This window comes from Somniosus microcephalus, chromosome 7 (genome assembly GCF_052327205.1).
Source record: "Somniosus microcephalus isolate GS21.2 chromosome 7, FLI_Smic_1.0, whole genome shotgun sequence".
NCBI classification, from domain to species: domain Eukaryota; kingdom Metazoa; phylum Chordata; class Chondrichthyes; order Squaliformes; family Somniosidae; genus Somniosus; species Somniosus microcephalus.
The window spans coordinates 6,464,266-6,475,613 of NC_140993.1; the positions used below are offsets into that span (position 1 = coordinate 6,464,266).

The 11,348-nt window shown below is 44.8% G+C and overlaps 1 protein-coding gene across 2 annotated transcripts in view; it reads left to right on the plus strand.

The window, feature by feature from the left end:
* The window catches only part of fastk (Fas-activated serine/threonine kinase), a 48,833-nt gene that overhangs the window by 24,595 nt on the left and 12,890 nt on the right, over window positions 1-11,348 (plus strand). For both annotated transcript variants that reach the window (XM_085992171.1, XM_085992172.1), the window contains 3 exons: window positions 434-582; window positions 6,231-6,447; window positions 11,069-11,228. In XM_085992171.1, coding sequence (XP_085848297.1) covers window positions 434-582; window positions 6,231-6,447; window positions 11,069-11,228 — 526 coding nt within the window. The remainder of the gene's footprint in view (window positions 1-433; window positions 583-6,230; window positions 6,448-11,068; window positions 11,229-11,348) is intronic.

Below are 11,348 nucleotides of genomic sequence, written 5' to 3' on the forward strand. Positions count from 1 at the left end.
CTTCCTCACGCCCCTCCTCAGAACCTGATTTTTACCCTTTCACTCTGAACAACATCAGTGACGGACCTGAGACTTCAGTATTACCAGGCCATTCTACCTCTCCTCTCCGGAAGGTAATGACTGTGTCTGGGCTTCAGTTCTATCATTACTGGTCACCCTCTGCTACCTTGCCCCACGTATGACCATAGGCAGAGAGCGTCGGCAGGATGTTCGACTCTGAAGAGCATTGCAGTTGAGCCCGATTGTGCCTTTACCCGACATCCATGCTGGTGACCTTCCCAGCAAAGGTCACTGCATGTTGCCAGGAGCGAGCACCCTGGCTAATTTTCCCGCTGCCTATCCCAGGGCTGCTGAAGCCGCTATGAGACATCCCGGGAGACCGAGCTGACGAGGATTTCAGCCTCTGATGTGATGATATTTCTTTCCACTTCAGAGGAACTCCCAAAGAAGGTAGACGGCATCACCCCCTACACCATGGCGCTCATCGCAAAGTATATCGCACGTCACCGACTGCGTGAGACCAAACTTCTGGACACAATCGCAGAGTTCCTCATCAAAAAGGGCGAATTCCTGGACAGTAAGGTGATTGCTTACAGCTCTTCTAACATAACAGAAAACGCCCCCTGGAACTTCACAGTTCAGAGGGGTGAGGTCAGGACCAATCGAAGGGATTGGGGGAGAAACGAGACACTGGAGTCACAGGGAGTGTCTGAATATTTACAGGGGGTCCCTGGGAGTGTGCGAATATTTACAGCGGTTCTCTGGGAGTGTCTGAATATTTACAGGGGGACCCCGGGAGTGTGCGAATATTTACAGCGGTTCTCTGGGAGTGTCTGAATATTTACAGGGGGACCCTGGGAGTGTGCGAATATTTACAGCGGTTCTCTGGGAGTGTCTGAATATTTACAGGGGTCCCCGCGAGTGTGTGAATATATACAGCGGTTCTCTGGGAGTGTCTGAATATTTACAGGGGGACCCTGGGAGTGTGCGAATATTTACAGCGGTTCTCTGGGAGTGTCTGAATATTTACAGGGGGACCCCGGGAGTGTGCGAATATTTACAGCGGTTTTCTGGGAGTGTCTGAATATTTACAGGGGGACCCTGGGAGTGTGCGAATATTTACAGCGGTTCTCTGGGAGTGTCTGAATATTTACAGGGGTCCCCGCGAGTGTGTGAATATATACAGCGGTTCTCTGGGAGTGTGTGAATATTTACAGGGGGTCCCCGGGAGTGTCAGCCGTCGCTCAGTGGGTAGCATCCTCGCCTCTGAGTCAGAAGGTTGTGGGTTCAAGTCCCACTCCAGAGACTTGAGCACAAAAATCTAGGCTGTCACTCCAGTGCAGTTCTGCACTGTCTGAGGTGCTGTCTTTCGGATGAGACGTTAAACCGAGGCCCCATTTGCTCTCTCGGGTGGATGTAAAAGATCCCATGGCACTATTTCGAAGAAGAGCAGGGGAGTTATCCCAGGTGTCCTGGCCAATATTTATCCCTAAATCGACATCGATAAAAAAACGATTATCTGGTCATTATCACATTGCTGTTTGTAGGAGTTTACAGGGGTTCCCTGGAATGCCTGAATATTTACAGGGGCTCCCCGGAAGAGTGTGAATATTTACAGGGGGTCCCTGGAAGTGTGTGAATATTTACAGGGGGTCCCCGGGAGTGTGTGAATATTTACAGGGGGTCCCCGGGAGTGTGTGAATATTTACAGGGGGTCCCCGGGAGTGTGTGAATATTTACAGGGGGTCCCCGGGAGTGTGTGAATATTTACAGGGGGTCCCCGGGAGTGTGTGAATATTTACAGGGGGTCCCCGGGAGTGTGTGAATATTTACAGGGGGTCCCCGGAAGAGTGTGAATATTTACAGGGGGTCCCCGGGAGTGTGTGAATATTTACAGGGGGTCCCCGGGAGTGTCTCAGACAGAAACAATCCATTAAGAGACAATAAGCAGATGTGCAGCAGCATCTACTTCCGCCTTATGGATCAAGGACTAATTAATAGAAAGAACTGTAACCAAATTCACAGAAGTAACTTTTGTAGACAACTGATGTGATCTTTTTTTTCCCACACTTAGACACGACAAACACGTACCACTCTTTAACCTATCATAGTAAAAGATCAAACTTAACATGAAATCCTTATATATTTTGACCTGGAATATCCAAGGTCTACGCTCTTCACTGCGAGAAGTGAAAAGTAGGACCCCAGAGTTCATAGGTGAAACTAAAGACCTAGATATTATCATTTTACAGGAAACTTGGTATAAAGGAAAAGGACACACTGGCTGTCCCCAAGGGTACACTGAGCTGGTGGTCCCCTCCAATAAATTACCAAGTGTAACCCAAGGCAGAGACTCCGGAGGCATACTGATCTGGTTTAAAACAGAACTTAAGAATTACATCAAATTTATAAAAAAGGGCGAAAACCATATGTGGCTCAAACTTGAGAGGGAGATTATCTCAAACACCCAAGATGTTTACATTTGCGCACTTTATATCCCTCCAATCGATTCCCCGTACTTTAAAGAGGACACCTTCTCCAACATGGAGGGGGAAATTATCCAATACCAGGCCCAGGGGAACGTGTTGATCTGTGGGGACCTCAATTCAAGAACGGGCGAAGAACCAGACTTCACCAATAATCAGGGAAACAATTACGTTTTCGGGAATAACCACTTTGACATCCCTTCCCTTCCATACAGGCATAACTGCGACAAGCAGTCAAATACCAACGGAAAACAGCTACTACAGCTCTGTCGAAACCTGGGTCTGTACATTGTCAATGGTAGGTTCATAGGAGACCTCCTAGGAAGATCGACCTATTGCTCACCTCTTGGCTGCAGCACAGTAGACTATATGATTACAGACTTAGACCCATCCTCTTTCAGAGCATTCACAGTCAAACCACAAACAACACTGTCAGATCACAGTCAAATTACTATGTTCCTCAAAAAGACAGAAACAAACAACATAGAAACACAACCCAGTAAACTGTACAACACCAAAAAATCGTACAGATGGGCCAAAAACGACACGGAAAAATACCAGAAAACAATTAGCAATGCATCAACTCAAGCTCTCTTAGACACCTTTCTGGGTAACATATACACTCACAATAAAGAAGGCGTAAACCGGGCAGTTAGTAAACTAAACAATATTTTTGATAATTTGGCAACAAATGCAAACTTGAAAGCTCGCAAGAACAAACCCAAAACAAAAAACTATGAAAAATGGTTTGACCGAGATTGCCATAACATGAGGAAAAAACTTAGAAAAATATCAAACCAAAAACACAGACATCCAGAAAACGAGGAACTACGCCTTACTTATTGTCATGGTGTGGAGATGCCGGAGTTGGACTGGGGTGGACAAATGTAAGAAATCACACAACACCAGGTTATAGTCCAACAGCTTTATTTGAAATCACAAGCTTTCGGAGCGCTGCTCCTTCTTCAGGTGAAGTGGAGAAATGCATAAAGACACAGCTTATATAGTCAGAGAATCATGTCAGATGTTTACAGGTAACCTTTCCTTACTTATTGTCAGACACTAACACAATACAGAAACACACTCAGAACCAAAAAAGAGCAATATATTAAGAATACACTCAGCTCCATGGAGGAATCCATTGATTCCAATTGTTTCTGGGAAAACTTGAAAACACTACACAAAAAACAACACGACGATTTGGCCATTCAAAATGGGGACACATGGGTAAACCACTTTGAAAAATTATACCAGAAAAACACACTGAGACCAGAGCAACACCAAATATGCAAAAAACTGGAAAAGCTAGAAATGGCCATAAAAGATAACCAAAACCCGCTGGACGCCATAATAACAGAAAAAGAACTTCTTGAAAAACTCAAGGACCTGCGACCAGGAAAAGCCTGCGGGACAGACGGCATACTAAACGAGATGATTAAACACACAGACAACAAAATGAAACTGGCTATCCTAAAACTCTTCAACTTGGTTCTGAGTGTCGGTTATTTCCCTGATATCTGGAACAAAGGACTCATAACGCCCATATACAAAAGTGGGGACAAAATCGACCCAAACAACTATCGAGGCATCTGTGTAAACAGTAACCTGGGGAAGGTATTCTGTAGCATCATAAACAAAAGACTTATAAACTTCCTTGAGGAGCACAATGTCTTGAGTAAAAGCCAAATTGGATTCCTGCCAAACTATAGAACATCGGATCATATCTTCACCCTACAGACCCTAATTGACAAACACGTTCACCATAACAAAAGCAAAATCTACGCATGCTTTGTAGATTTCCAGAAGGCTTTCGACTCCATCTGGCATGACGGTTTATTCCTGAAACTTATCGAAAGTGGGGTAGGAGGGAAAACATATGATGTAATTAAATCAATGTATACAAACAACAAATGTGCAGTTAAAATTGGAGACAAACAAACAAAATACTTCCCACAGGGGCGGGGGGTGACGCAGGGCTCGCCAATCTCACCGACACTCTTTAATATTTACATAAATGGATTGGCAAAACTACTTGAACAATCTACAGCACCCGGCCTCACCCTATATGAATCCAAGGTTAAATTCCTCCTCTATGCAGACGACCTGGTTCTGCTGTCACCTACTAAAGAGGGGCTACAGCAAAACCTGGACCTGCTGGAGTCGTACTGCCAGACTTGGGCCCTGACAATAAATCCCCAAAAAACCAAAGTCCTTGTGTTCCAGCAAAGATCCAAACATCAGGGACCCAAAATAAATTTCACAGTAGGAACAACCAAAATTGAACAAACCACTAACTACACATACTTGGGCTTAAAAATCAGTTCTACGGGAAACTTCAAACTGGCTGTGAATGAACTGAAAGAGAAAGCAAGAAGGGCTTTCTATGCCATCAAAAAATCAATCCAAATAGAAATCCCAATTAGCATTTGGCTCAAAATTTTCAAATCAGTAATTGAACCAATTGCACTCTATGGCAGTGAGGTATGGGGACCGCTAACTCAACAAGAATTTGCAAAATGGGACAAACACCCAATTGAGATCCTACATGCAGAATTCTGTAAAAGTATCCTCCGGACTCAAAGGAAAACAGTAAACAATGCATGCAGGGCGGAACTAGGCCAATATCCATTAATAATCACTATCCAAAAAAGAGCCACCAAATTTTGGAATCACCTACAAATGAGCAATCCCCAATGCTATCACTACGACGCCCTGAAATGCCAAGAGCTGACCATAAAGAAGAATACCCTCAGTCAACTAGTCCTGGGACTCAGTGAAGTAACTACTAACAATACTAACAATAACCAGCCCCAGGACAGTGACAGGGTAACACAAAGAATTCGACCCAACACAATCGTCGCTAAGCAAAAGGAAAAATATCTGACATATTGGGCAGAAACAACAAAAACCCAAAGCAAACTCAATTGCTACTTGGCCCTAAACAGACAATACAACATAGCTGATTACCTGACCATGGTAAAGGATAACAAACTGAGAAGAACCTTGACAAGGTACAGACTTAGCGAACATAGCCTAGCGATCGAAAAAGGCAGACACAGGCAGACCAGGCTGCCAAGAGAGGACAGGATATGCTCTCACTGCAGTCAGGGAGTGGTGGAGACAGAGATGCACTTCCTCACAGCTTGTGGAAAATATCAGGGCATCAGGGAGAATTTCTACCAAAAATTCTCACAAATATGCCCTGATTTCAGAAATCTGAATGACAACCAAAAACTCCCATTCCTACTGGGAGAGGAGAGAAGCTGTATAACACTGGCGGCACACTATGTTACAGCTTGCCATGAACAGAGGGACAACCAGTAAACTAAGAAAAAAATATATATAAACAATGCGAATGTATATTTATACACTCAGGGATATACCTGTTTATACACTGTATGAATAGAACTGCGTTTATGTGCTAAACCATAAATGTATTTTGATGCTTTGGCAACATAAGATGTAACTTATCATGCCAATAAAGCGATTTGAATTGTGAATTGAATTGTGAATTTACAGGGGGTCCCCGGGAGTGTGTGAATATTTACAGGGGGTGACTCTGCTGTTATCAGCTAACAGCCTAGCATGGGGATTGAACCAGGGGCCACGAGGGTCTGTGCAGCTGGGTACCCCACTGCTCCGAGCTCTGGACTGGTGTCAGTGATGCCCTGGCATTGCCTGTAGGTAGTGCATGTTTTGAATCGTGTATCACAGTGTTTGACGTTGGGCTGTTTCATGTTGCAGGTAATTCAGAAGCTGGTCTTTCCGTTCAGTCGCATGAACTACAAACCCTCCAACGAAGCCAAGTTCTTTGAAAAGCTGGAGTTGGTGCTGGAGATCAAGGCCATGAACTCACCCCTGGCCACAGTCAACATTTTCATGTCCATGTTCCAGCTCGGGCATTTCCCAGGAGCCATACTGGACCGAGTCTTCTCAGCCGCCTTCATCAACAACGTGATGAGTACGAGACCCCTTTATAACCGCTGTTGGAACAGGGGAATGAGGTCTGACAGCGGATGGGGAGGGGACACAGTTAACAGACCATAGGGTGGACAGTGTCTGCTCGTCCTCTCAAAGCATTGAGGTGTGGTTAGTTCAAATCACGCAAAGAGCCAAAGACCGTTCAGCCCTCAGTCCCACCCCATTTAGAGTCCGTGTCTGATTATTCTATCAGGGACTAATCTCCTCCCGTCATTAGTTGTCCTCTCCCAGGGTCCTTGTATCATTATTCTATTGTGAAATTCACCTCACCACCTCTTGATCCCCAAATTAAGGAACACTGAGTTCCTTCTCCAATTTCCTCTGGAGCTTTGGCTCTCTGTAAATCCCTCACCCTGGGATCCCGAGAGTAACTCTGTGTAAATTACACTTAGAAAATAATAATAGGATTAGGCAGAGTCGACACGGATTTATGAAAAGGAAATCGTGTTTCACCAACCTGTTCGAGTTTTTTGAGGTTATGACTTGCAGAATAGATAAGGGGGAACCAGTGGATGTGGTGTATTTGGATTTTCAGAAGGCATTCGATAAGGTGCCACACCAGATTAGGGCTCATGGGATTGGGGGTAATATACTAGCATGGATTGAGAATTGGCTAACAGACAGAAAACAAAAAGGAATAAACGGGTACCGCAAGGATCAGTGCTTGGGCCTCAGCTATTCACAATCTATATCAGTGATTTGGATGAGGGAAGCAAATGTAATATATCCAAGTTTGCTGATCATACAAAGCTGGGTAGGAATGTAAGTTGTGAGGAGGATGCAAGGAGGCTTCAAGGGGTTATAGACAGGCTAAGTGAGTGGGCAAGAACATGGCAAATGGAATATAATGTGGAGACTTTTTTAAATAGTGAGAGATTGGGAAATGTTGATTTTCAGAGGGACCTGGGTATCCTTATACAAGAATCACTGAAAGTTAACATAGAAACATAGAAGATAGGAGCAGGAGTAGGCCATTCGGCCCCTCGAGCCAGCTCCGCCATTCAATGCGATCATGGCTGATCATCCAATTTCAGTACCCGGTCCCTGCTTTCTCCCCATATCCCTTGATCCCTTTAGCCTTAAGAAATATATCCAACTCCTTCTTGAATATATTTAATGAATTGGCCTCAACTGCCTTCTGTGGTAGAGAATTCCACAGGTTCACCACTCTGGGTGAAGAAATTCCTCCTCATTTCTGTCCTAAATGGCCTACCCCTTATCCTTAGACTGTGACCCCTGGTTCTGGACTTCCCAACCATCGGGAACATCCTTCCTGCATCTACTCTGTCCAGTCCTGTCAGAATTTTATAAGTTTCAATGAGATCCCCTCTCATTCTTCTAAACTCCAGTGAGTCCAAGCCCAATCGTATCAATCTCTCCTCATACGTCATTCCTGCCATCCCAGGTATCAGCCTGGTGAATCTTCGCTGAACTCCTTCCATGGCAAGAACATCCTTCCTCAGATAAGGTGACCAAAACTGCACACAATACTCAAGATGTGGTCTCACCAAGGCCCTGTACAACTGCAGCAAGACATCCTTGTTCCTGTACTCAAACCCTCTCGCTACAAAGGCCAACATACCATTTGCCTTCTTAACCGCCTGCTGCACCTGCATGCTTACCTTCAGCAACTGGTGCACAAGGACACCCAGGTCTCGTTGCACTTCCCCTTCTCCCAATCTATTGCCATTCAGATAATAATCTGCCTTCCTGTTTTTGCCACCAAAGTGGATAACCTCACATTTATCCACGTTATATTGCATCTGCCATGCTTTTGCCCAATCACCCAACCTGTCCAAATCATCCTGGAGTTTCTCGGCATCCTCCTCACAACACACACGCCCACCCAGCTTTGTGTCGTCTGCAAATTTGGAGATATTACATCTAGTTCCCTTGTCTAGATCATTAATATATATTGTGAATAGCTGGGGTCCAATGACCGATCCCTGTGGTACCCCACTAGTCACTGCCTGCCACTCGGAAAAAGAGCCGTTTATTCCAACTCTTTGCTTTCTGTCTGCCAACCAGTTCTCTATCCAAATCAAATACACCACATCCACTGGTTCTCCCTTATCTATTTTACCAGTTACATCCTCAAAAAATTCCAGTAGATTAGTCAAGCATGATTTACCTTTTGTAAATCCATGTTGACTTTGTCCGATCCTGTCACTGTTTTCCAAGTGCTCTGCTATTACATCTTTTATAATGGACTCTAGCATTTTCCCCACTACCGATGTCAGGCTTACCGGTCTGTAATTCCCCGTTTTCTCTCTACCACCTTTTTTGAATAGTGGGGTAACATTAGCTACCCGCCAATCCATGGGTACTGTTCCAGATTCCATCGAATGTTGGAAGATGATCAGCAATACATCTACTATTTCTAGGGCCACTTCCTTAAGTACCCTAGTATGTAGATTATCAGGCCCTGGGGATTTATCCGCCTTTAATCCCATCAATTTCCCTAACACCATTTCCCTACAAATACTGATTTCTTTCAGTTCTTCACTTTCATCAGATCCTATGTTCCCCGACATCTCTGGGAGGTTATTTGTGTCCTCCTTTGTGAAGACAGAACCAAAATACGAATTTAATTGGTCTGCCATTTCTTTGTTCCCCATTATAAATTCCCCTGATTCTGACTGCAAGGGACCTACGCTTGACTTCACCAATCTTTTTCTCTTCACATATCTATAAAAGCTTTTACAGTCAGTTTTTATGTTCCCTGCAAGCTTGCTCTCATATTCAATTTTCCCCTTCTTAATTAATCCCTTTGTCCTCCTTTGTTGAATCCTAAACTGCTCCCAATCCTCAGGTTTACTGCTTTTTCTGGCCAATTTATATGTCCTCTCCTTTGATCTTATGCTACCCCTAATTTCCCTTGTAATAGCCACAGTTAAGTCACCTTTTTTGTTTTATTTTTATGCCAAACTGGGATGAACAACTTCTGTAGTTCATCCATGCGGTCTTTGAATGTTTGCCATTGCCTATCCACCGTCAACCCTTTGAGTGACATTCCCCAATCAATCCTACCCAACTCGCGCCTCAGACCATCGTAGTTTCCTTTATTTAATTTCAGGACCCTAGTATCTGAGTCAACTACTTCATTCTCCATCTTAATGAAGAATTCGACCATATTATGTCCCTGAGTTCCCACATAGTGCAGGAGGAGCATACCACGGCACCGGGCTGTCCTGCCATGACTTACCCTTTAATTAATTGCAATTAAATTAAATCAAATCAATACCACCAATTACACTACAGTTAAATGGTATATTTAAGGGCCCTGGTTTATAAACAGTCCCCGCTACACCACAGAGACTTTAGAAACTATAAACCACAGAGTTAAAGTTTAAAAAGAGAGAAATACTCACCAACCAATCACTTACCTGCTTTCTGGTGACGTCACACTTCAATTACTTTTTACTTCTCTCCCTCTCTGAGACTGGAGACTGGAGATTAGTAAACCTACCTGAATCTCTGGGGCCTTTTTATCACCGCCACACCGCCGAGATTCCTCCCGCTGACGCTCTGAGGCCTACCTGAGCTTCTGGGGCATGCAGGTACAGCAAGCAATTAGGAAAGCAAATGGTATGTTGGCCTTTATTACAAGAGGATTTGAGTATAAGTGTAAAGACGTCTTACTGCAATTATATAGGGCCCTGGTGAGACCACACCTGGAGTATTGTGTACAGTTTTGGTCTCCTTACCTAAGGAAGGATATACTTGCCATAGAGGGAGTGCAACAAAGGTTCACCAGACTGGTTCTTGGGATGGGGGGATTGTCCTATGAGGAGAGATTGAGTAGACTAGGCCTATATTCTCTATAGAGTTTAGAAGAATGAGAGGTGATCTCATTGAAACATACAAAATTCTTACAGGGCTTGACAGGGTAGATGCAGGGAGGATGTTTTCCCTTGCTGGGGAATCTAGAACCAGGGGTCACAGTCTCAGAATAAGGGGTTGGCCATTAGGACTGAGATGAGGAGAAATTTCTTCACTCAGAGGGTGGTGAATCTTTGGAATTCTCTACCTCCGAGGGCTGTGGAGGCTCAGTGATTGAGTATATTCAAGACAGGGATCGATAGATTTTTGAATATTAAGGGAATCAAGGGATATGGGGATAGTGCAGGAAAGTGGAGATGAGGTAGAAGATCAGCCATGATCTTATTGAATGGCGGAGCAGGCTGGAGGGGCCGAATGGCCTACTCCTGCTCCTATTTCTTATGTTCTTAAATCCCTCACTCTGGGATCCGAGAGTAACTCTGTAAATCCCTCGATCTGGGAGTAATTCTGTAAATCTCTCACTCTGGGATCCGGGAGTAACTCTGTAAATCCCTCACTCTGGGATCCGGGAGTAACTCTGTAAATCCCTCACTCTGGGATCCGGGAGTAACTCTGTAAATCCCTCACTCTGGGATCCGGGAGTAACTCTGTAAATCCCTCACTCTGGGATCCGGCAGTAATTTTGTAAATCCCTCACTCTGGGATCCGGGAGTAACTCTGTGTAAATCCCTCACTCTGGGATCCCGGAGTAACTCTGTGCAAATCCCTCACTCTGAGAGTAGCTCCAATTGTTTGTGCTGTTTACATTGCGTTTTCAGACAGTCCGTACGGGTTGATTGTGCGCCGATACCTGTCGCTGCTCGATGCTGCGGTGGAGCTGGAATACCGTGACTACACGGGTCCTCGGCTGGAGGACAGGTACAAAGTGATGATGTTTGACCGCGTGCTGACCGCAGACGAGGTCAACAGGAAGTACAGGTCAGTGCTCGATCCCAACTCCACCGGGAACACGATCCTTTCCAGAGCTTTAATTACTGGGGCTCCACGCGCACCAGCGCTCACCCTGCAGGCACTGGCCTTCAGTGCCCCTGGCTCCAG